The following is a 26,407-nucleotide window of genomic DNA, read 5'->3' on the forward strand; positions in this document are numbered from 1 at the left end:
ACAATTTAATCCTTTTCCTTTTTGTTCTTCTTTCCTTTGTGTTCTCCACTTATTTTTGCAATTCACGGTAGAAAAGGGTATGCATTCATTCATTTATTTACTCATTCATTCACTCAACAAATACTAAGTACCTACTAAATGCCAAGCTTTGTTCTAGGCACTGAGGACAGAGACATTAATAAACAAAACATCTATCCATTCTTGCCCTCATTGAGCTTCCATTCTAGCAGGCCACAGTAACCAAGGTACAGTAATTGAGGTGCTAGATGCTATGTGGATTAACATCATAAAGATCTATTGGCCAGGCATGGTGGCTCAGGCCTGTAATCCTAGCACTCTGGGAGGCCAAGGCGGGCATATCACCTGAGGTCAGGAGTTTCAGACCAGCCTGGCCAATGTGGTGAAATCCTGTCTCTATTAATAATACAAAAATTAGCTGGGCGTGGTGGCGGGTACCTGTAGTCCCAGCTCCTTGGGAGGCTGAGGCAGGAGAATCACTTCAACTTGGGAGGCGGAGGTTGCAGTGAGTTGAGATCACGCCATTGCACTCTAGCCTGGGTGACAAGAGAAAGACTCCGTCTAAAAAAAAGATCTATTGTCTACTCAACTTAGAGTCCAGAGCAGGTGTTTTTGGCCAGGGCAGTTTCTGAGTGTTCATTCAGAGTCCCACTTCTGCTCTATGTCCATTGGCAAGAATTAATCACATGGACCCAGCCAAATGCAAGGGCACATCTGGGAAATGCAGTTACCAGCAGCAAACAGGAGTATTTGGTGATTAGCAAGCTGACTCTGTCACATGAGGAGAGATAGACAAGAAACTGAATAAATTACTTACGTTTAAAGGCAATACATGCTTTGGAGAAAAAAAATAAAGCATGAAAAGAAATACGGAATTTGTGTGTGTATGTGTGTGTTGAATAATATTGTAATTTTTTTTTTCCTTTGAGTAGCTGAGATTACAGGTGCACGCCACCATGCCCGGCTAATTTTTTGGGATCTTTAGTAGAGACGGGGTTTCACCATGTTGGCCAAGCTGGTCTCAAACCCCTGACCTTGTGATCCGCCCGCCTCAGCCTCCCAAAGTGCTGGGATTACATGTGTGAGCCACCCCGCCCAGCCAGAATATTGTTATTTTAATTAATTAATTAATTAGAGATTGAGTCTCACTCTGTCGCCCAGGCTAGAGTACAGTGGCACGATCTCGGCTCACTGCAAGCTCTGCCTCCCGGGTTCACGCCATTCTCCTGCCTCAGCCTCCTGAGTAGCTGGGACTACATGCGCCCGCCACCACGCCGGCTAATTTTTTGTATTTTTAGTAGAGATGGGGGTTTCACCGTGTTAGCCAGGATGGTCTCGATCTCCTGACCTTGTGATCCACCCACCTTGGCCTCCCAAAGTGCTGGGATTACAGGTGTGAGCCACTGCGCCAGGCAGAATATTGTAATTTTAAACAGAATGGTGAGAGAGACTTACTGGAGTGACCAAAGGGAAGTGAACCATGAGAATCCTCAAAAAGGAATGCATTACAGCTGAAGCAGAGCAGAGTAGGGAGAGAGGTAGGAGATGAGGCCAGAGAGACGAGAGGAGGCCGACTATGTAGGACTCATTTCTCCTCTGAATGAGATGAATAGAAACCAAAAGGTTGTGCTTAGAGGTGTGATGGGATTTGCTTTGCATTTTATCAGGCCCAGTTACCTTGAGATGAAACTGGATGTGGGCAAAGGGGAGGAGATCACAGTGGACTGGACCAGAGTGGAAATGATGGAGGTGGTGAGAAGCGATCAGGTCTGGATATATGTCAGCAGGATTTGCAGATGGATTGAAGGTGGAATTTGAGAGAAAGGAGGGACTGTAACCTGGCCAGTTTTAAGGATGCAGTTGCCAGTGATGGAGCTGGGGAAGACCACGATGGAGCATATTTGTGTGGGGAGCTCAAGAATTCAGTTCTTGGGCCTGGCGCGGTGGCTCATGCCGGTAATCCCAGCACTTTGGGAGGCCGAGATGGGTGAACTGCAAGGTCAGGAGTTCAAGACCAGCCTGGCCAACATGGGGAAACCCCGTCTCTACTAAAAATACAAAAATTAGCTGGGTATGGTGACGGGCGTCTGTAGTCCCAACAACTCTGGAGGCTGAGGCAGGAGAATCGCTTGAACCTGGGAGGCAGAGGTTGCAGTGAGCTAAGATTTCGCCACTGCACTCCAGCCTGGGTGACAGAGCAAGAGTTCGTCTCAAAAACAAAAAAACAAAAACAAAATACAAATTCAGTTCTTGACATGCTGACTTTGAGATGCCTAAAAGATGTCCAAGTAGAGATGCCAAGAAGATGTTGATAAGAGTCTGAAGCTCAGGGCAAGGCTCTGGATTTCAGCTCTAGGTCGGGGAGTCCTTCCTCAGGGTAAACATGGTATTCAAAAGCTTGAGACTGAAACAAATGACCAGGGACTGTAGCTGCAGAAGAGAAACCCAAGGACTGAGACTTGGGACTCTCCAAGCAGCAGAAAATGAAGGCCTTGTGGCCAGGCACAGTGGCTCACGCCTGTAATCCTACCACTTTGAGAGGCTGAGGCACGCGGGTCACTTGAGGCCAGGAGTTCAAGACCAGCCTGGTCAACATGGTGAAACGCCATCTCTACTAAAAAATACAAAAATTACCTGGGCATGGTGGTGTGCGCCTGTGGTGCCAGTATTTGGGAGGCTAAGGCGGGAGAATTGCTTGAACCCAGGAGGCGGAGGTTGCAGTGAGCCAAGATTGCGCCACTGCACTCCAGCCTGGGCGACAGAGAAAGACACTGTCTCAAAAAAAAAAAAAAAAAAAAAAAAAAGGTGAAAAGAAGCCACGGCCAGTGCGGAACAGAGAAAGAAAAAATGAGGGAAGGAAGGGGGATGCGATGCAGGGGGGATTACTTAGGGCTGTGTGTGTTCATCAGATCAGAATCAGAATTGAGCCAAATCAACGGTGGCCAAGGGACCTGTTCTCCCTCAACACTGTTTCTTTCTGCCTGCCTCTAGCTGTGTGTGGTCAGAGGGGTCTGAAGAGATGCAAGGCAGGGCCCTCAGCATCTCACTCCACACTTTAGCACTCCCATTCATCAGCACGCCCGTCCCTGAGAGAAGTTTGGTTATATACTCGACTAATACTTGCTGAGCGTCTATGTATGTGCCAGGCCCTGGTCTAGTCATTGAGGCAAACAAGCCAGACAGAGCCTGTGCCCTGATGGAACATATGCTCAAATGGGGGTGGGGCAGATAAGAAACAACAAACAACAGATAAACAAGAGAACTTCTAACACAGGTCAAGTGTTCAGTGAGACTTGGTCTGGCTAAGGGGATCACAAAAGTCCTCTTTGAGGAGACCTAAATATGATGAAAAGATGATGATGGGCCAGGCGTGGTGGCTCACGCCTGTAATCCCAGCACTTTGGGAGGCCGAGGCGGGTGGCTCACGAGGTCAGGAGTTCGGAACCAGCCTAGCCAAAATGGTGAAACCCTGTCTCTACTAAAAATACAAAAATGAGCTAGGCGCGGTGGTGGGTGCCTGTAATCCTAGCTACTCAGGAGGCTGAAGCAGAGAATAGCTTGAACCTGGAAGGCGGAGGTTGCAGTGAGCTGAGATTGCGCTACTGCACTCTAGCCTGGGCAACAGAGCAAGACTCCGTCAAAAAACAAAACAAAACAAAACAAAAAAACAGAAAAAAGAAAAGATGATCAGAATATCTGGGGCAATAGGGTTCTCACTGGAAGGAAGCTTGGGGCGCTGCAGGGAAAGAGAGAAGGCCAGCCTGGACCCCTGCTGGTGAGGGAAGGCGGGACCACCTCACAAAGGAGCTTGTAAGCCATGGTTGGGAATTTGGGTTTTACTCCAGGGTTTCAGCAGAGGAGTCTAGGTTTGATTTACATTCATCAAATGTCACAGTGTTGGTCAGGTGGAGGACGAATTGTAGGTATCCAGGAGGGGCAGGGAGAAGAGTCAGCAGGCCATCCCACCTCAGGCACACAAACTGTGTATTTGACAAGGTTGGGCTTGGATACACACACTGCAGGCAGTGAATGGGTTAGACAGTCACACAAACTGAACACTTATTTGGGTCAATGCCTATACAAGGCAAAGAAAGGCTGCCTATCAAAGAAACGTGTTTGGGAGACACAGTCCTTGCCCTCAGCTTATTTCCTGTTTACTTAAATTAAATTGGTGCAAAAGTCATTGCGACTTTTGTCATTACTTTTGCATTAACCTAATAGTCAACTCAGAGCACACACAGAAAGGTGCCATGCAAACAAAACCACCATTAAGTCAGTGCGTACCAGTGGCTAAATAAGTGCAAAAGAGGAATTGGAAAATAAGCAACTGGGGTACCCTGGAAAGAGACGTTGGAGCCTTCTTTAGACGGGACAAGCATTCCCTTTTCCAGCAGGTGGGGTGTTGCCAACCCCCCAGCCTAGCCCATGCCCTTGGTGGCTACCTGGCTGGGCCATCTAAGAACCTGGCTCCAGGCTCCAGTTTCTCCACTTATTCCGAGGTGAGAAGCGGGTGACTCAGGGGAGGTTGCTCCCCAGCACGCTGCGTTCTTGGCTGGGAATGACTCACTACCTCGTTCCCTCCTTCACGAGTGACCCGGGGCCAATCCCTTAATGTGTCTACACCTCACTCTTCTCATCAGACCGGGACAATTGCCTGGTGGAGTTTTTGACTCCCCAGGGGCAGGGCTCCTGTCTGCCACCGTCCACGTTTCTAGTGAGGCCGCTGATAGGGTCCGGAGGAGCGCAAAACCCTCGGGTAGACCTAAGGCCCCAGGCCCTCCCCGTGCACCGAAAGGGGGTTTTAATGCCAGTGCCTCTGCGTTCTTTTAAAGGGAGAGCCGTTCAACAGCATTTTGTACCGAATACAATTCGCAAACATTCCTGTCTTGGAGAATTTTCTTTTGGGTATCTCCTTGTAAAAACTCGCTTGGAAAAAAAAAAAAAAGCAACTGGAGCAGGCCTTCAAAGACAGCAAAGCAGGGACCACAGGCTCTGGGGAGAGCGCGGGCGGAGCCAGACCAAGGGGCCTCCGTTGCTGGGGGGACCTGGGCGGCTGGACGCCGGGGCCAGTACTCTGCTCCCCCCGCGCAGCCGAAAGCGGGCGCGGTGTCGCGGGGAGAGGATGCCCGGCAGCAGCGTGGGTGGCGGGCTGGGGGTGCTCGCCCGGGTCCCAGACCTCGGCCCGCGCCGAGACGCCCCGCACTTTCCAGCGCAGCGGGTCTTAGCCCGGAGACGCCGGGCGTCCTCACTTCCAGCCTCCCGAGCTGCAGCGGCGCCCGCGGTTCTCCCCCGGCCCGCCAGGTGGACCCGGACCAGCGCACCCTGCTCTCCGCCCGAGACCCTCCCCCGTGCCCTGGCTGCCTCCGCGCCCCGCCCCGCCTGCAGCCCGCAGCCCGCGCCCCAGATTACCTGCCCCGGAGTCACAGTCCGCAGCCCGGACGCTCCCAGGCTGGATCCGCGGGGCCCGGAGCCACATTCCTAGGGGAGGGGTCCCCACCTAGAGGGTCGCGGATCACGTTACCCGCCGGGAGGAGGAGACCGCGGGAGGCAGAGTAAACAAGGGGTAAAAAGTTGCATTTGGCTCATTTTTTTCTTTTTTTTAAAATCGTGCTTCGACGCTGGTGGACTCGGGGACACGGCGTCCTCCCAGTTCCCGGAGCCCGGCGGTCCCGGGGCGGTTTCCCAGGGCAGAGGCACCTCTCCGGGTGGCGGGTGCGGAGCTGGTCTGCCCGGCCCTGAAGGCGACCCCGGCCGCTCGCTGGCTTCCTGGAAGCGCGGCCGCAGGAGCAGAAAGGCTCACATCCACGCGCACCAATAAATCCGCGAGCAGCTCCGCGTCGCCGGCGGCAAGGAAACCTCGGGCTGATTCAATGCAGACGCGGGGCGTCTGCCCGGGCAGGAGCGCGGCGGGGCAAGAGGACCGGGCGTGGGGGCAGGGAGGCCGGGGCAGGAGAAAAAGAGAAAACCCCAAAGCCACATTTTAAAAATGCGGGTGAATTTTCAATGCCGTCAGCCCGGGGGAGGGGAGGGGGCCAACTGCGGGCGCCGGGGTCGGCGGTCCACCCGGGGCAACTTTCCGGGCGGGAGGCGCGGCCGGAGGGGGCGGCGCCGGCGGCGGGAGGCGGGAGTCGGGGGCCGGGGGGGAGTCACTTTAAAGGCTCTTTCTTACCCATAATGCTTTGTGGGGACGTTGACAAGTGGATCCAAGATGGCGTAGAAAGTAATGACAGGTAAGTCCTGACTTCCCCCTTCTCTGCTCCTGGGGCCGCTCCGCGAGCTCCCGGAGCTCTCCGGGGAGGGGACCTGACTCCCCTCCGGTGTCCCGGACCCCGGGCGCGGCGGCCCCGGGGCGGGCTGGGGGCCGGGGCGGCCCGCGGCGGGGCCTGGGAAGCGGGGCTCTTCGAGGCGAGGCCCGGACGCTGGGGCTGTTTACAGCTTCTTCCCCACTTAGTCCCCTTCCCCTCCGCTGGGGCCCGCGGCGCCCTGGGCCCTGGCCGGAGAGGGGGCCTTGCACGCCCGGCCCGGGAGCCAGCGGGAGGTTTCTCTGGCCCGGGGCACTCTGGGAGGGGGACTCGAGCCTCCCGGCACGTTCCCCTCCTCCGGGTCGCGGCTGGGGGTGGGGAGCGTGCGGGCCTCCCACGCCCCGCTCAATGCCCCCCCTCAGGGCTCGGACTTACACCGGGTGGGGCGGGGGCTGGAGCGGGGGCGTCGGGAAAAGTGGGTCAGGGGTGCGCCCCCTCCCTCCCCCGCGGAGGGCTCTCGGCCCGAGATTCACTTTCTTCCCCCCCTTTCCCCGCCCCCTCCTCGGAAATGCTCTTTGGCCCACAAGCACATCAACAAAAATAAAGATAGGCTCTCTTTTCCTGGAGATTCCTTGAGAGTACTCCAGTACCCTTTTCAAGGGCTCACAGACTGCAGTCTTACCTAGGGAACTTTGATTCCTCTCCCCCAAATTATTGGAGCCTTCTGCACCCTCGCCTTTGCTGAGAATTCTTCAGACAGGGCTGGAAGCCAGGATCCTCTGATTGTTCTTGGATCGGGATTCTCAGGTTTTGTTTGCAATTCAAAAATTGTCATTCCTTCTCCCTCACAACTTAACACTTTTCAGGCAAATCATTAATATAATAAAAAGTGTAACTTCACAGAGACAGTGGATTCCTGGAGCGGAGGAAGGAGGGAGGAGTTGTCTGTCTTGCCTAGTTCTTAATTTTGCTCTCAAACTCATATTAACTAAATTTCCTCTCCTTCATTTCTTTCTGCTTTTGAAAGTAAGGTCAGTCCGTGTTGAAAAAGATGACTTTGTTATGTTTTTGAGTTTTAAGAGCATTGTATAATCTATTCTTTTATCTTACTGAAAGGAAATGTTTTAAGGTCAAAAAAAAAAGACTCATTGCAAAGCTGCACACTGTACCATTTTTTGTAACTTTTTCCATTTTAAATGTGGATGCCCTTTCACTTCAGGCTGATAAAATGTTTGCTGCTGATAATGTCTGTTACTGGTGTTGTATAGACACATCTTTTCTATTTGCCTCAGGAATTGGATGAAGTAATTGATCACTAATGAACTACAGTGCTGGTGAGATGTGTAAGGTGAGACTGCAGTTGAAAATAATTTCCTTTTTTTTCTTTCTTTATTTTAATCAACGTCTGAGAGTAGGGCTGAAACTGAGTAATTTGATGGGGCCATCTTTGTTTTCCAAATATATCACTCAGTCAAATGGGTCTATGGGCAGGGCTAGATTTAGAAAGGAAAAATATGTTGAATGTACCAATCTTTTCAGTTGCTCCAACATACTCAAACATAGTGGTACTTAACTAAGAGCCAAATGTTACTTGCAGCTATTCTTGATCAGTATCTTCACCAGGGATAATTATAGTTTGCCTATTCAAATTTTCTTGCGTAACTTTACTTGGATGTCTTAATTTTATTTGTGTTTTGGTGTCTATCACCTACTGTACGTTTAGTCCCGGTGATTATGTATATGGATTTTGTGTGTACCTGGTTTGTGGGACTCTTGTAAAGTATACCCTTTCCGTTGGAAAGAATTAGGCAGGTCAGTCACTCCTGCTTTTATTTTCTGAAACATGGAGTAGTACTTTTCTCTTTAATGATTATTTTGAAATAAAGATGATAGTGTTGAGATCTGTTTAGCTTATTAGGGATAAGACTAGTTTGTCATTATGTCCTGATCACACATGGTGTGTGAATTCAGACTGCTTTATTTAATCTAATTTGTAATGCTTTGGATTTAAAGGATATTATTGATACAGTGTTAGTGAATAGTTTTCTGTGCTACAGAGAGGAAGAGAAGTTTGCTACTTTAACATTTTTCACAAGCAGTTTTCTCAACTTAAAATATTTTACTAATTTTTTTTTTTAGAAAAACATAAGTAATTGTGATCTATTGGTTACTGCAGTTTTGTTTTTTTTTTTTTTTCTTTCTCTCTCTCCACACATCTGGGCCTCTGGATTGTGAAATCCTCTCACAAATTTTTCATGTCTATCACAACATCTGTTTAAGAAGAATAAGCTGTCCTTTTTTTTTTTTGTCTAGATTGAGGCATGTAATTGACATTTTGCCTTAAAAAAATAAAAACTTAGGAGAGGAAGGTAGACATAAACCAAGATTCTTTTGTAAATGCACATATTACATTTTCTTGTATTTGAAACTCAGCAGTGCTTATGTTTATTTCATATAATTTTTATTTTTGACAGAGCAAATATGGATTTTAAAATTTATTTTTATTTTGCAGATGGAGGCATATTCCTGCCTTAGACCTCCCAATTTGAACTTTATATATTTTTATATATATAGATTTTATATACATCTATAATTTTATATATAGATAGATTTTTTTCTTTTTTTTTTTTTGACATAGAGTTTCACTCTTGTTGTCCAGGCTGGAGTGCAATGGTGCAATCTCAGCTCACTGCAACCTCTACCTCCCAGGTTCAAGCGATTCTCCTGCCTCAGCTTCCCAAGTAGGGGTTATAGGCATGTGCCACCACACCTGGCTAATGTTGTATTTTTAGTAGAGAGAGGGTTTCACCATGTTGGTCAGGCTGGTTTCGAACTCCTGACCTCAGGTGATCCACCCGCCTTGGCTTCCCAAAGTGCTGGGATTACAGGCGTGAGCCACCATGCCTGGCCTTATCTTATTTTTTGAAACCTACAGATAACTTTGTGGAAAGGAGCCAGTGGTCTGCTTTTTGCCTATGGAGATGTTTGTTTGTAGTCTAAAATGGAATATTTAGAATTAGGTAATCTTGTGTGGCTAGTGTTGTTTGACCTGAATTGTGTCAAGACATTTTCCACAGTTCTCACACATGTAGACTATGTGAAGTGTTAGTATTCATTTCAAAGTGAAGTTAGTGGTTGGCCACTGAACAACTTGTTACACAGAGTATTCTAAAATGGGAAATGCCATAGTATTGAAGGTTGTGCTGAGGTAGAAGTCTGTTTCTCTGAGCTGAATAAAGACATAGCTTTTTTAGTCTGTCCTTTTGGCTGGGAAGCTAGGACACTATTTTTAGGTAAGGCTGTAGTTTTTGGGAGTAAGTACCTTTCTATTAGCTGGTAAGCTTGATTATTGCGTTTGTTAAGAAGTTTTATTTTCTAATGCCATAGATATTAAAATGCATTGTTTTAAAGTTGGTATATATTTATAGACTGTCCAGTTTTCACTGGAAGAGGAGTGATGCCAAAACAACAGGAAAAGTAATTTTTGCTTGCAAAGGGCCTCGTGTAATTAAAAAATCTACAGCATATTCATGAAAGGCTAAGAATAGTGTGCAGAGGGACCTACAAGTAAGCAGGGCAGATCTGATAGATGCATGTGTTTTCTGTTTAAGCAGTAGGCTTGGCATTAATATTGAATGTAGATTAGTCTTTAATTGTCTGTCAGAGACCCTAAGATCCAAATACAGGCCCCATACAAGAAATAAGGACCTTTGCCTTTTGTTTCAAATGTATAGAAGATTTCAGGCCAAGTTTACCAACAATAGTTATCCAAGAGATGGGGAGGAACTACTTAAAAAAATTATAAGCAAATTTTTAGGTTTAATTTTCATAAACTTAGGTGAATGTACATGCAGATGTAAGCAGATGTAATTGAATTTCTGGCCGGGCGCGGTGGCTCAAGCCTGTAATCCCAGCACTTTGGGAGGCCGAGACGGGCGGATCACGAGGTCAGGAGATCAAGACCATCCTGGCTAACACGGTGAAACCCCGTCTCTACTAAAAATACAAAAAGAAATTAGCCGGGCGTGGTGGCGGGCGCCTGTAGTCCCACCTACTCCGGAGGCTGAGGCAGGAGAATGGCGTGAACCCGGGAGGCGGAGCTTGCAGTGAGCCGAGATCGCGCCACTGCACTCCAGTCTGGGCGACAGAGCGAGACTCCGTCTCAAAAAAAAAAAAGAATTTCTAAGTAATGTTTTGAAATGTTTTCCAGAAGAAAAGTGATACTAGTGGAGAGTATGCCATACAAACTGTCTTGCCATTCATTTCAGTTGATGAGTACAGTCAGGGTTACTTCTGTAGCATTGGCTAGAAGCAGCATATAACATGATAGTTTATTGCTTTGAAGGTGGCTGGGATAATAATTTTGGGTAATCTTGAATCTATTAGAAGTTAATATTCCTCTTTTTAAAAGACCACTGTAGATGTAACAGGAAGAATTTTATTTGTATATACATATAATAACTATTATGGTCAACTTTTAATTATTTAAAAGAAATGGAAAGTTTTTCATCTAATACCAACAGTCACACCGACTTGTTTACTCTTGCGAATCGTGCTGGGTCAGTTTCTCCAAGTAAGAGCAGGAAGTTGTTTGGTAAAGCAGTGTATACATACCTCTTGCCTTTGAACAAAAAAGAACTTGATTCATTGTCAGGTTCTTCAAAGAATGCGTGGCATCTTTGTTGACTGAACTGTTCTGAAGTGTGAATGTTTGTGATTTTTGTCATTTCTGTGCCATATTTTAGGTGTTCTTGGCACATCTGAATTTGCCTTTTTGCTTCCTTCTGCAGAAATTATCTTTGTTGTGATGAAAATGTCCTGTAATGCGAGCTTCCTGTCAGTAGGCAACGTGTTTAACTAATATAATTTTAAAAACTTACTTACTTTTATGCAAAACTCCTGTATGCTTATGGTAAACAAATTTGAGCAGTACGTAAGTACGTGAAGTAAAAAAGGTTAAAAAAAAGAAAAGCCTCTGTTCTTCCTCTGTCTCTAGTCCTGCTCCCCTGAGCTGAATCTGGTAAACAGCTGGGTGTCATTTAGCTTTTGGAAGACCTCTCTATTCCTGAGATATTCTGGCAGTGTGAAAGTAGAGTGAGAAGTCAGAAAAGGCATGGTCATTGAACCAGAGTTTGAATGTTGTGCAAGGACTATGCTGTTCTTATTTTCTGTGATAAGTAATAATGATAAACTACCATCAGCTTAAGATAACTGTACTTTGAATTGTGAAACACGAAAACAGTTAATTCTTTAGTCAGGTTGGTAAAGTTTTGATTTGTTGATCTTTTAAAAGAAATATGCGTGAATTGAATTCATGTAATGTTAGGGCTGGTGGGGGTTAATGGTAGTAATGAATTACCATCTGTTGAATTTTAAGATAAGCTGCACAGTATATTTACTATAGGCTTTTTATAACTCATCATCTCCTTTAATTCTCATAGCAACTCACGAGATAGGTATTTCCATTTTACAAAGGAAGAAATTTAGGCTTAAGTGTGACTCAACTAACGTAATGTCACGAGACCAGTAAAGTAGTGGAGCTGGTGTTCTTTCTGGAAAGCCTGTACTCTTCTTTCTCTAGCTAGTCTGAGTGACTTATTTTCCAGATAAGGAAATTTAGGCCTGAAGAAATTAAATGAGTTGCTCAAGGTCACACAGCTCAGTAGTAGCAACATTAAACCAAGCTTGTTTTTAATCTTTGGAGGCTTATCTCAAGACTCTTGGTCCAGTGCTGGTCATGCTACATTTTATTGAACTAGTGTGGACCAAAAGACCACATACTTTGGAATGATACCTTGGTGAATGGTGTTTTCTACTATGTATTAAAAAAACTTTCTTCTTTGTCTTTCAGAAATTATAAAGAGCTCTGATGGGCTATTTGGGTGATACCCAGTGCAGTGAACTGCAGGTGAGTAAGGTTTAGGAGAAGTTTATTTAGAAAACAATAATTTTATAATGCCTGAAAGAATAAGGTGGGACAAGGGTGAAGTGATATAGGGCTGTAGTGAAATGGTGGTAACCTGAAGGCACAGATCCTAACGGAATCGGTTACTTCTGGAACAGACTGAATGATGAACAAGCTCCCAAGAGACTGCCTGCTGCCTTGTCAGGTTAGTGTGTGTGAAAAGAGTGAGGGTAGGTTAATCTTCCACTTCTGTTCAGATGAGTAACTGCATAGGGGCTCAACCTATCTGTGTGCTATTGGAACTTGAGAGGTCCTTCAGTTTTTGTGTCAACATTCTTGAGTGGTGATTACTTTGTTCTTCAGTGAACTTGGTTAAGTATTGAATTGTTTTTCCTGTTATCTGCTGTTTACATAGTGTCATGAATGATTGTATATATCTGCAGTTTTGAGGATCTAAATACTGAGAACAAACATATCAATAGAAACAAAAGGTTGAACTTTTTTTCCTAGTTGTCTTACTACCTCTATTGGTACTATTAGTCTTTCAGATTATTTACCTTTTACTGCAATGCCTGTTAATTAAAAACAGTTAAATCTTGAGTATTTATTATTTCACAGTAATTAATCTTCTTGGTCAACTAAGGTATCTTCATCTTTCATTATTATACTTAGGAAATGGTAATACTACAGAAATAAATTAGAAGGATTTTAATCCTTTCCTTGTGAGCATCAGAGTTAAAATTATTATTATTATTATTTTTGAGATAGAGTTTCGCTCTTGTCGCCTAGGCTGGAGTGCAATGGCATGATCTCGGTTCACTGCAACCTCCGCCACCTGGGTTCAAGTGATTCTCCTGCCTCAGCCTCCCGAGTAGCTGGGATTACAGGTGCTTACCACCACGCCCAGCTAATTTTTGTATTTTTAGTTGAGACAGGGTTTCACCGTTTTGGCCAGACTGGCCTCAAACTTCTGACCTCAGGTGATCTACCCCCCTTGGCCTCCCAAAGTGCCAGGATCACAGGCGTGAGCCACCACACCCGGTCTAAAATTATTTTTTAATTAATTTTCTTTTTTTTTTTTGAGAGGTGGAGTCTTGGCACTGTCACCCAGGCTGGAGTGCAGTGGCACAATCTCAGCTCACTGCAACCTCTGCCTCCCAGGTTCAAGCGATTCTTCTTACCTTAGCCTCCCAAGTAGCTGGGATTATAGGTGCCCACCTCCACACCCAGCTAATTTTTTTGTATTTTTAGTAAAGATGGGGTTTCACTGTGTTGGCCAGGCTGGTCTCGAACTCCTGACCTCATGATCCACCTGCCTCAACCTATCAAAGTGCCAGGATTACAGGTGTGAGCCACCATAGCTGGCCATGAATTTTCAATACTTGTCTTTTGTGAGATGTCTTCATCTGCAGAATGCTTCAGCTCTTTTTTTTTTTTTTTTTTTGAGACGGAGTCTCGCTCTCGTTGCCGAGACTGGAGTGCAGTGGGGCAATCTCAGCTCACTGTAACCTCCGCCTCTTGGGTTCAAGCGATTCTCCTGCCTCAGCCTCCCGAGTAGCTGAGACTATAGGTGTGCGCCACCACGCCTGACTAATTTTGTATTTTTACTAGAGATTTTACTGACCATGTTGGTCAGGCTGGTCTCGAACTCCTGACCTCAAGTGATCCACCCGCCTTGGCGTCTCAAAAGTGCTGGGATTACATATGTGAGCCACTGTGCCCGGCTAGCTTCAGCTCTTAATAAAATGACTTTCCATCCTCTCTTTTGCACTTTGGCTATGTAAGACTTAAAAGAGTATCTCCAGCTAATTTTTTTACTCATCTGGTTTAAGCTGGACTTTTTAGCTTTGTGTTTTTTGTAGTTAAAAAAAAAAACTATCTACATTTTGCTTTTAATTGTTCTCAGGTCTCCTGGCCCCTGGTTCTTTGATTTGTCTGAGTCCACACTGCCTTTTAACTGATACAGTTCACTGCTAAGTCAGCAAGTTGGCCTTGAGAATCCCAGAGATTTTAGTGTGCCAATATGGTATATTTTTAGTGTTTACAGTGAAACTTGGGCTGAGTACTTGCTGATTGGCTAAAGTAATAAAGAAGTAAATTGTTAAAGTAGTAAATAAATGTTAAACTAATAAGTAAAAAAAAAAAAATTTTTTTTTCAAGACAGAGTCTCACTCTGTCACCCAGGCTGGAGTGTACTGGTGGGATCTCGGCTCACTGCCACCTCTGCCTCCTGGGTTGGGTTCGAGCGATTCTCTTGCCTCAGCCTCCCTAGTGGCTGGGACTTTGCCATGTTAGTCAGACTGGTCTCGAACTCCTGACCTCAGGTGATCCACCCGCCTTGGCCTCCCAAAGTGCTGGGATTACAGGCGTGAGCCACCGCGCTTGATCAGGTTCTTTGTTTCTGGAGTGGTTGCTCTTTTTGCATGACTTGTCTTCCACTGGTTCATAGGGATGGTCAGAGGACCAATTGAGGCAGTTGGCTGGTCCTTGAAAATTTGGGTTTGGGTTAGTTATAGGTCATCATGACCAAGGAGAGTATGAAAACACTCAGTCAAGGCCAAAGTGAGCAGTAGAAGGGAGGGGTGGTCCTTTTGAGACTTTATCAAGCTTGTTTCCTGGAACCCCTTTGTTTCCTCAGTAGGGTAGAACTTTATTACTTAATGTTGAATAAATTGATATTAAATAAATTGTTAAATGTTGGGTTATTGTCCTAAGACAGTTGATTTTCTTTTTGGCATTTCATTTCAAAATATACATTTTAAAAATTCATTTTAAATTATAATACATTATAGTTTGATTTTTTTTTTTTTTTTTTTTTGAGACAGAGTCTCGCTCTGTCACCCAGGCTGGAGTGCAGTGGCCGGATCTCAACTCACTGCAAGCTCTGCCTCCCTGGGTTCACGCCATTCTCCTGCCTCAGCCTCCCGAGTAGCTGGGACTACAGGCGCCCGCCACCTCGCCCGGCTAGTTTTTTGTATTTTTTAGTAGAGGCGGGGTTTCACCGTGTTAGCCAGGATGGTCTCGATCTCCTGACCTTGTGATCCGGCCGTCTCGGCCTCCCAAAGTGCTGGGATTACAGGCTTAAGCCACCGCGCCCGGCCTATAGTTTGATTTTTAAAAACTTACTATATCATGAAACATTTACATCTTACAGATTTTATAATTTAACTTTATATATTGAAAGGCTGCAAAAATAATTTCATCAAGTCATGCTACAATTTACCTAAGTCTTTTTATGTTAAGTATTTATACTGCTGTCTGGCTGGTTTTCAGTTAACACTTTAATCTACATCACTGTAGATATTGTTGCATTTTTTCTAATGATATCTTAAGGATAAATTTTGGAGTCTATTATTATGTTCAAGGGTATCAATGTTTTTATGGCTCTTCACATATATTGTCTTACTGTTTTCAAGGGTGTTATACCACTTTGTGCTCTTTAAGAGATATGGATATACCTGTTTTACCATAAGTAGTACAGAAAACCATTTTTTCCTCAGAAGTTTTTGTGAATTTAATAGTGTAAAATGGCACTTTCATTTATTTGTTATATAATGTTGAATTTAACTATTTGAGCCTCTTTATGGTGAATTGTTTGTTGATATCTGTTGCTGTATTATGCAGTTAACTATTTAGGCTTTGAATGGTAAAGCTGGTATAACATGGTCAGTAAAAATTGTTTATAAGAGAGTATGGTCGAAATGATAAATGATCTTGGGAAGAGTGGTTGAAGGGGAACAGATGGATTATTCCAGGATTCAGTTCAGCAAGTATTTATTGGGCATCTGCTGTGAGCCCCTTTGTATCACTGTGACCTCTGAGTGGTTCTCGAGTTCTTGTGATGGCATGTGCTGGGTTGAAGCAGGACACTGCTTGAGGCTTGACCATTTGTGGGTTCTGGCTTCTGTTGTCTCTCTCTCTTTTTTTTTTGAGGTGGAGTCTCGCTCTGTTGCCCAGGCTGGAGTGCAGTGACACGATCTTGACTCACTGCAACCTCTGCCTCGCTGGTTCAGGTTGATTCTGCTGCCTCAGCCTCCTGAGATTCTGGGATTACAGACTAGCACTACCATGCACTGCTATTTTTTGTATTTTTAGTAGAGACGGGGTTTCACCAGTGTTGTTCAGGCTAGTCTTGAACTCCTGATCTCGTGATCCACCCGCCTCGGCCTCCCAAAGTGCTGGGATTACAGGCGTGAGCCACCGTGCTGGCCTTCTATTTGTGGCTGCTTGGATTGCTGAGAAGACTACAACTGTCTAGGCCATCTTTAACTCATTCAGGGCATACCAGTGTGCCATGACACACCCTTTGAGAAGCTCTGTTCTGAGGGATCCAAAGATAAAGGAAATATTGTTCTGTTGACAAGGAACTAATAATTATCTGTAGAGAGAATAGGGGCACCCCCAAATGAAAGGACTAATAGGAGCCATTGAAGGGGGCCATACAAGGTACTTTGGGATTAAGTGGAGTGAGCGATACTACCTCCTTGGGAATATCAGGGAACACTTCAAGTGAAGAGGTGGCATTTAAATCACACCACCAGGAAGCCGAGAAGCAAAGGGAAAAGGGCATTCTGGAGGGAAGTCTGGGGGTTATATCAGAAATGTGGGTGTCAGGAAATTGCATATCCAAGTTTCCTGGGTCCTAGGATACATAAAGGAACATAATGGAAGGTAAGACTGCCAATAGATCAGGACTGGGTTTTGTGGAGGTTTTTTTTTAATATTTAACTTTTTCTTATTTTCATTTTTTATAAAGTTAGGGGATGCTATGTTCCCCAGGCTGTCTTGAACTCCTGGCCTAAAGCACTTGGCCTCCCAAAGTGCTGGGATTACAGACCTGAGCCACCATGCTTGGCCTTGGAGTTTCTTGAATGTTAGAGTAAGGATGAGTATGATGGATTGTAGGGAAGAGAATTGAGAGACAGGGCCTTTAGTTGGGTTCGTAGTAGTCTAAGGTAGAGCGATGAGAGCCTGAATTGAGTTGGTGGCCATGGAAAGGATTCAAGAGTTATTTTGGAGGTTAAATGGAGAGATGTGGTGACTAATTAGTTGGGGTAGGGTGGGAACAGTTAATTCTGTATCTCTGTTTTTTTTTTTTTTTTTTTTTTGAGGCGGAGTCTTGCTGTCTCCCAGGCTGGAGTGCAGTGGTGCGATCTCCGCTCACTGCAAGCTCCGCCTCCCGGGTTCACGCCATTCTCCTGCCTCAGCCTCCCGAGTAGCTGGGACTACAGGCACCCGCCTAGCTAATTTTTTGTATTTTTAGTAGAGACGGGGTTTCACCGTGTTAGCCAGGATGGTCTTGATCTCCTGACCTCGTGATCCGCCCGCCTCGGTCTCCCAAAGTGCTGGGATTGCAGGCGTGAGTCACTGCGCCTGGCCTTTTCTTTTTTTTTTGAAGTACAGTGGCTCGATCTCGGCTGTCTGCAACCTCTGCCTCCTGGGTTCAAGCGATTTTCTCGCCTCAGCCTCCCTAGTAGCTGGGATTACAGGCATGAGCTACTATGCCCACCTAACTTTTTTATTTTTTGTAGAGATGGGGTCTCGCCACATTGCCCAGGCTGGTCTTGAACTCATGAGCTCAAGCCATCCACCTACGTTGGCCTCCCAGAGTTCTGTCTCTCTCTTTTTTTTTTTTTTGAAACGGAGTCTTGCTTCTTCGCCCAGGCTGGAGTGCAATGGCATGTTCTCAGCTCACTGCAACCTCCACCTCCCGGGTTCAAGCTGTTCTCGTGCCTCAGCCTCCTGAGTAGCTGGGATTACAGGCACCCGCCACCATGCCTGTCTAATTTTTGTATTTTTAGTAGAGACGGGGACAGGGGTTTATATAGAACTTGAGTTCTACATCTCAAGTTAGAGATGAGGTTGTGGTTTTTATGGTTGGGTGGCTGGAAGAATGGGACATTAAGGAAAAAAAAAAGAATAGGGAAGTCAGGAGGGAGAATGGCTCTTAGGAGTTTAGAATGAAGATGAATTTGGTTTTGATTGTGTTGAGTTTAAGGAGCTGGTAGAAAGTTGAAATCAGAGTTTTAATCCTAGAAGGAACTTCAGAGATTTATTGGGGCAACAGCTAAGTAAGTTTAGGGCCCTGAAAAGTTAGAGGAATCAGTGAGGTCTCACAATTAGTTAAAGCAGAACCAAGATGGAAGCTTCAAGATTCCCAGTCCATGACTTCTCTCTGCTTCACACCGAGAAATACTGAAGGTTCTCAGCAGTGGTGTCTCCTCACCCAGGCAACAGTGCTCAATAGAGTAGGAAGTGGCATAGTTATGTTGGGGAGTGAGGACTTTATTTTCCTTTTTTTATTTTTATTTTTAATTTTTTGAGATGGGGGTCTCGCTCTGTTACCCAGGCTGGAGTGCAGTGGTGCAATCTCAGCTCACTGCAGCCTCCGTCTCCCAGATTCAAGTGATTCTCCCACCTCAGCTTCCCAAGTAGCTGGGATCACAGGGGTGTGCCACCACACCTGGCTAATTTTTGCATTTTTAGTGGATATGGAGTTTCACCATGTTGGCAAGGCTGGTTATTTTTTTAAATTTTTTTTGAGACAGAGTCTTGCTTCTTCACCCAGGCTGGAGTACAATGGTGCATTCTCGACTCACTGCAACCTCTGCCTCCCGGCTTCAAGCAATTCTCCTGCCTCAGCTTCCCCAGTAGCTGGGATTACAGCCATGTGCCACCATGCCCAGCTAATTTTTATATTTTTAGTAGAGACAGGGTTTCACTCAGTTGACCAGGCTGGTCTCGAACTCCTGAACTCAAGTGATCCACCCACCTTGGCCTCCCAAAGTGCTGGGATTACAGGCATGAGCCACCATGCTCAGCCCAGGCTGGTTATTTTTTCATTAAAAGTTTTTTATTCTGGACATTTTCAGACATACAAAAGTAGAAAGAAGAGTGTAATCAATGCCCGTGTACCCCGTCCACCTTCACCCGCTCTCTGTGTTGTTTCATCTGTTTCCTCCTTCTTCATCAATTACAGTGAAGCAAATGGTGAAGCAAAAGTAATTTGGTGACCTTAAATTTTGTGTATTAGCAAATATGGAGAGTCAAAAAGTTTAATAGGATATGTTCTTAGGTTTCTGCATGGGGTCTAGAGTAAAGAGAAAGAGGACTAATTCCAGAATTGCTATGCTGCCTCCATTTTGTGTCTTTGGGCAAATTAACTTAAGTCTTCTGGGACTAAGTCTTTTTGTTTTCCATGACAATGAAAACTTGTTGCTTGTTAAAAATTATAAAATACAATGCCAGGCACAGTGGCTCACGCCTGTAATCCTGACATTTTGGGAGGCCGAGGCGGGCAGATCACGAGGTCAAGAGTTCGAGACCAACCTGGCCAACATGGTGAAACCCTGTCTCTACTAAAAATACAAAAATTAACCGGGCATAGCCTGGCATGGTGGTGCGTGCCTGTAATCCCAGCCACTTGGGAGGCTGAGGCAGGAGAATCGCTTGAATCTGGGAGACGGAGGTTGCAGTGAGCTGAGATTGCACCACTGTACTCTAGCCTGCGTGGCAGAGCGAGACTCCATCTTGAAAAAAAAAATTATAAAATACAGATGAATAAAAAGGCTGTAATGGCATCACCCGGAGATATCCACTTTTATTTTTGTAGTAAAGTTTTTTTTTTTTTGAGATGGAGTCTCGCTCTTTGTCTCAGGCTGGAGTACACTGTGATCTCGGCTCACTGCAACCTCCCCCTCCTGAGTTCCGAGTTCAAGCAATTCTCCTGCCTCAGCCTCCTGAGTAGCTGGGATTACAGGCGCCTGCCACCAGGCCTGGCTAATTTTTGTATTTTTAGTAGATACAGGGTTTCACCATGTCGGCCAGGCTGGTCTTGAACTCCTGATCTCAAGTGATCCACCCATCTCGGCCTCCCAAAGTGCTGGGATCACAGGGGTGAGCCACTGCACCCAGCCTGTAGTAAGCTTTTAATTTTGGAATACTTTTAGATTTACAGAAAAGTTAGACATGCAGGTCAGAGTTCTCATAACCTCTTTACCCAGTTTCCCCCATTGTTAATGTCTTAAGTTTCCATGGCATGTTTGTCAAATGTAAGAAACCATTGTTGGTACATTTCTATTAACTAATTTTTAGATTTTATTTGGATTTCACCAGTTTTCCCACTAATGTCCTTTTTCTGTTCCAGAATCTATCCAGAATCCTGCAATGAATGTAGTGATTTTGTCTTCTTAGTCTTTTTTGGGCTGTGATAGCTTCTCAGACTTTGTTTTTCATGACAGTTTTCAGGAGTACTATTTAGATATTTAATAGAATGGTCCTCAGTTTGGGATTCTCTGATATTTTCTTCATGATTAGACTGTTTCTCATTCTTCCTGATTTTCTTATGCAAAATATTCAATACTTAACATGTTTTACAAAAATGAGATGACAATTATTTTATAATGTTTGTTTTTACTTACAAAATGGGATTATACCATATATATTATTTTATAACTTGCTTTTGTCACTTCAGATCTTCCCAGTAACCTTATTGTTATTGTTAACATTGTATAGAAAACTCTGTTCTGAGTTTTAAAGTCTGATTTGAAAATACAGCATTAGAACATAATCTGTTGGTAAATTGAAGATGGCTTTTAAGGGGCTGTGATAGTAGTGGTGGTGGTAGTAATATGATTCTGTGTCTACACAGATAATCTGGAAGGGAAAATCAAGAAATAAAAAGAATAGACAATGTTTTATAGTAATACAATTTTCTTGGCAAGCAGTAACGTTTTCTAGAAGTCAGTCTTTTAGTATAATTTGCTTGCTTGCTTTTTTTTTTTTTTTTTTTGAAATGGAGTCACATTCTGCCGCCAGGCTGAAGTGCAATGTCGCGATCTTAGCTCACTGCAACCTCTGCTTCCCAGGTTCAAGTGATTCTCCTGCCTCAGCCTCCCAAGTAGCTGGGATTACAGGAATGTGCTGCCAACCCCGGCTAATTTTTGTGTTTTTAGTAGAGACAGGGTTTCACCATGTTGGCCAGGATGGTCTCCATCTCTTGACCTCGTGATCTGCCCACCTCGGCCTCCCAAAATGCTGGGATTACTACAGGCATGAGCCACTGTGCCCAGCCTTGCTTGCTTCTTAAGTGTGGCTTTTTTGTTTCTTCATATCTTTTAAATTAATAAGCATGTTAAGTGATTTGGGAAGAGGCTCAAACTCTTCAAGAAATGATTTGGAATTCTTGAAGCTCCAGAACTGCTGGAAATCCTGAAAAATGGATCAGGAAAAGTCAAAGTAATAGATGGAAAAAAAAAATCTCAATTTTAGCTGTTGATATAATTTTTAGAAAATTCAGTTTATCTCAGTCACTAAAACAGATGGCAGAAGGCCCATCAGAATATTTATTTTATGTATTTGAAACAGTTTATACTCTACTAAATTCCATTTATTCTGAAATTTAAGAGAATTTACCTCTTTATGAAAGTGATTATTCAAAATAGAGCATGGTTGATGATCTTAGTTTTTAGTTTTCTTCTCTGTAGGCTTAGTCTCTCTTCTAATGCTTCTTGCATACTCAGTGATTTCATGTTTTAGCGAAAAATGCAAGTCTGACTGAATATTAAGCGCAGTACAATGAGTAAAACTACTTTGCAGAATATTTTGCCTGTGTATACTATAGGACCATATAGATTCCAGTTTTGGAAAAATGCAGATGAACTTAAAGGTAATACAGCATGCCTCTTTGTGACTTGACATGCTAATGAGAACTGAATTTGGTATAGGACAGTTCTTGGTATGCTTGGCATTTAGGCTATTTTAGGTCATCTTTGGGAAATTTAATTATTTATGGAATGGTTTTAGTGAATTAAATGGTTGTCATGGGGATAAAAATGGTGTAAAATGGACTCTAATTTATAAGATAGTTGTGTTGGGCAGATAAGGCATTTTACATAATACATTTAATTCAAGATAATAGATGATTCAGAGGCCAAGTAATTCTATAGGAAGTAATGCTATTTTAGCTTTGGGAGGAGAGCATCTTAGAGAAGTAGATCTTGAAGCATTTGTTAAAATCTGGGTAGATTTAGGTCCAGAGAGAGGTGAGGAAAGGATGTTCTGGACAGAGGGAACAATGTTATCAGTATCTCAGAGGCCTGACTATGTACTTGGGACCTGTGTTGGGGTAATGGGCAAGTTAGGTTGTAGCCAGATTGGTGGTGGCCCAGATATCTGTTAATGAGCTTTGACATTATTTTATGGGCATTTCAGAGTTACTGTGCCATCTCGAAAGTAATACTTTTTCTCCATGTGGAAGCATGATACACCTTGGCCACACTGGCTCACCAGGGCCTTGCTGCTCAGTGGGGAAAGGGGCACATTCTGATAGGCTTTCTTCCTCTTCACTTGGGTTATTTTAATAATGTATCAGCTGGGTGCAGTGGCTCATGCCTGTAATCCCAGCACTTTGGGAGTCTGAGGCGGGCAGATTACCTGAGGTTGGGAGTTTGAGACCAGCCTGACCAATATGGAGAAACCCCATCTCTACTAAAAATAAAAATTAGCCAGGTGTGGTGGTGCATGCCTGTAATCCCAGCTACCTGGGTGGCTGAGGCAGGAGAAGCTCTTGAACCCGGGAGGTAGAGGTTGCAGTGAGCCAAGATCACGAGATCACGCTATTGCACTCCAGCCTGGACGACAAGAGTGAAACTCTGTCTCTAATAATAATAATAATAATAATAATAATGATGATGATGTATCAATTTGGCTTTTCTATCTTTTGTCACAATAAAAAAATTTTTTTTTTGAGACAAAGTCTCACTCTATCATCCTGGCTGAAGTTCAGTGGCATGATCTCTGCTGACTCTGCTCACTGCAACCTCTGCCTCCAGGGTTCAAGTGATTCTTGTGTCTCAGCTTCCAAATAGCTGGGACTACAGGTGTGTGCCACCACTCCCAGCTAATTTTTTGTATTTTTGGTAGAGGCGGGGTTTCGCCATGTTGTCCTGGCTCGTCTCGAACTCCTAAGCTCAGCAATCTGCCTGCCTGGGCCACTCAAAGTGTATTTACTTTCTAGTTTCAGGTTAGTAACCTAATTTCCACAAGGAAAACAATTAGAAGAATTAATGGCAAATAACTAACTTAAGAAATGTGGATATCCAATTTTTTCTAGCAATTCTTCTGATTTAAATTTTTGTTTTGTTATATAATGAAATGTGCATTTTATTATATTTGTCCTTTAAGTTTTATTGTTTATATAGTCTAATAAGTAAAGATATCTTGGGGTCTGATTAAGAACCAATTACGGGTGTTAGTAATTTCTGTCAGAGGAGAGAGTGATGATGTTTAATGTAATTCGTCAGTCTTCTAAAACCTTTAGAAATGCAGTCTAATTCATTGCACCTAAGTTAATTTTGTGGTAGATACATATATTTTTTCTAATAGGCAAATGTATAAGACAGAGATGCAGAAATCATCTTGAATTTATATAGAAGAAATTTTAGTTACTACTGTGGTCTCTTGCTATTTGGTCAGTTTACTTTTGCTTAAAGGCTGTCTGTTAACAAAGGATTTGGTTTTTTGAGATCAAAGACGACTATAACTACATTAACAAGAGAAGTTAATTTGAGGAATATAACTGATTTTTAAAATGAAATTATATTTCATGACTTGATTTCAAGGTGGTCTGGTGGTTCTTACTGTCACAGACAGAGGTTTGGAGTGGAAAGATTGATTTTGTTTTTCTTCCAGCATTTACTTTTGGTCCTGGACCAGCCATCTAGCTATGATGGAGTTCTTCAGAAGTATTCTACATTTTTTGCCAAGTGAGCTCAATCATTGTTCCTTTTGGAGAGGTTCTTTCTGAGGCTCCATTCTTGCCTCTAAAACCTACATATGCAGGAAGGGAAGTGCATGGGTTTTCTGTTTATTCGTAGCACGCTTATCCTGCTGTATCTCCTTTTTAGTTTTAAAAAATCATATCGGTCAGGTGCAGTGGCTCACGCCTGTAATCCCAGCACTTTGGGAGGCCGAGGTGGGCGGATCACGAGGTCAAGAGATCGAGACCATCCTGGCCAACATGGTGAAACCCTTCTCTACTAAAAATACAAAAATTAGCTAGGTGTGGTGGTGTGCACCTGTAGTCCCAGTTACTGGGGAGGCTGAGGCAGGAGAATTGCTTGAACCCAGGAGACGGAGGTTGCAGTGAGCTGAGGTCACACCACTGCACTCCAACCTGCGCGACAGAGCGAGACTCCGTCTCAAAAAAAAAAAAAAATCAAATGTGACTTTCAGATTCATATTTTAAAAATAATTTTTACAATATTATCATAAAATTAACATGCAGTAAAATTGATGTTTTTTGCTATACAGTTTTACTAATTTAACACATGTGCACCCAGTCAGGATACAGGGCAGTGTCATCACCCTAAAAACTCCTCATGCTATTCTTTCATAGTTACCCCTACCCAACCTATACCTGCTCGCAACCACTGATCTGTTCTTCATTTTTGTAGTTTCATCTTTTTGAGGTAAGAAATGGAATCATACAGTATGTCAGCTTTTGAGACTGGGGTCTTTTATGTGGCATAATGTTTTTGAGATTATTTCACGTTATTGCATATATTGAATGCTTGTTCCTTTTTATTGCTGAGTAGTTTTATATCACAAAGAGGTCTGTTTCTTCACTCATTAAAGGACATTTGAGTTGTTTCCACTTTTTAGCAATTATGAATAGAGCTGTTATGAATATTTGTGTTCAGATCTTTGTGTGAACATAGTTTTCATTTCTCTGTGGTATCTGAGGGGCAAAGGGGATTGCTGGGTCATATAGTGTAGTGTGTGTGTTTGATTTTATAAGAAGCTGCAAACCCTTTTTCCAGAGTGGCTAAATCATTTTATATTCCTACTAGCAATGTATAAGGGTTCCAATTACTGTACATCACTTGGTGTTATCAATTATTTTTAATTTAGCCATTCTGATAGGTATGTAGTGTATCTAATCATGGCTTTAGTTTGCATTTCCCTAATGGTTAATAACATTGAACATCCTTTTATGTGCTTGTTTGTTATCCTTATATCCTCTTTGCGGAGTATCTGTTGAAATCTTTTGAGATTTTATTTGTTTTTTTTGTTGACTGTTGGGAGTTCTTTTTTTTTCTTTTTTTTCTTTTTTTTTTTTTTTTTGAGATGGAGTCTTGCCCTGTCGCCAGGCTGGAGTGCAGTGGTGCGATCTCGGCTCACTGCAACCTCCGCCTCCTGTGTTCAAGCGATTCTTCTGCCTCAGCCTCCCAAGTAACTGGGATTACATGTGCACGCCACCATGCCCAGATAATTTTTGTATTTTTAGGAGAGATGGGATTTCATCATGTTGGCCAGGATGGTCTTGATCTCTTGACCTGGTGATTCACCTGCAAAGTGCTGGGATTACAGGTGTGAGCCACCGCACCCGGCTGGGAGTTCTTTATATGTTCAGACCTGAATCCTTTTTCAGATAAGTGATTTGCACAAAATTTCTCCCAGTCTCTAGCTTGTCTTTCATTCTTTTAACAGTGTCTTTCATAGTACAAAAATGTTTAATTTTGGGAAAATTTATCAATTTTTCTCTTTTGTCAGATTGTGCTAAGATGAATCAATTTTAGAATAAGTTTCTGTTTTATAAAAGTGGTAAAAAGTAACTTATGGATTGGATACTCTCTGAAAGTTGACTTTTGTGGAAGAATGCAAATTCTTACCATTTTATGGAAAGATGGTACTAATTAATACACTCCTTCATCTTGAGACACATAGGACTTTTGCTTAACCAAGGAGATAATTGGCTTAGGGGTGTGTGTGTGTGTGTGTGGTATGTGTGTGTGTATGTTTACATTTTTTAAAATGGTAATCACTAACGTTGTGGTTATTAACACAGACATACTTTTTATAATGCAGAACTATGTTAACTCTGTTTCAGAATTAAAAGATGATATTTTACTGTCACATTTGGTGCTTTTGGGAGTGCTGGACTTTGAGTTTTTACTCCACTGGAATAGCATTAGAACCTTAGTTGCTTGTGGGCTCAGAATCAGTGTCATGGCTAAAAGTAGGAGTTGTCGGACTGCCTTGACTTGAATCCTGCCTCTGTCGTTTACAGTGTAACTGGGAGAGTTAACTTACCTAGTAAGTTAACTCTGTGCTTCAGTTTCCTCATCTGTGAATGGGAATGATAATAATAACAGTTCTAATATCTACTTTATAGGGTCATTGTGAGGATTAAATTAGATTATGTACATGTAATCGACAATGAACATTCAGTAAAAGCTTG

The 26,407-nt window shown here is 43.6% G+C and overlaps 2 protein-coding genes across 4 annotated transcripts in view; one reads left to right on the forward strand and one right to left on the reverse strand.

The window, feature by feature from the left end:
• Positions 1-560: 560 nt before the first annotated feature.
• On the reverse strand, positions 561-26,293 carry LOC126938324 (translation initiation factor IF-2-like). Its single transcript, XM_050762376.1, has 4 exons — positions 26,260-26,293; positions 6,188-6,690; positions 5,428-5,905; positions 561-789 (listed from the first exon to the last, which is right to left on the reverse strand). The coding sequence occupies exons 1-3, from the start codon at positions 26,291-26,293 to the stop codon at positions 5,618-5,620; spliced, it is 825 nt and encodes a 274-aa protein (XP_050618333.1). The 3' UTR covers positions 561-789; positions 5,428-5,617.
• The window catches only part of HELZ (helicase with zinc finger), a 176,288-nt gene continuing 156,073 nt past the window's right edge, over positions 6,193-26,407 (forward strand). For 2 of the 3 annotated variants that reach the window (XM_050762384.1, XM_050762386.1), the window contains exons 1-3: positions 6,193-6,248; positions 7,553-7,608; positions 12,112-12,168. The gene's annotated coding sequence lies outside the window, so the exon portion shown is untranslated. The remainder of the gene's footprint in view (positions 6,249-7,552; positions 7,609-12,111; positions 12,169-26,407) is intronic. The other variant, XM_050762385.1, reaches the window with a different exon arrangement.

This window comes from Macaca thibetana, chromosome 16, assembly GCF_024542745.1.
Source record: "Macaca thibetana thibetana isolate TM-01 chromosome 16, ASM2454274v1, whole genome shotgun sequence".
NCBI classification, from domain to species: Eukaryota; Metazoa; Chordata; class Mammalia; order Primates; family Cercopithecidae; genus Macaca; species Macaca thibetana.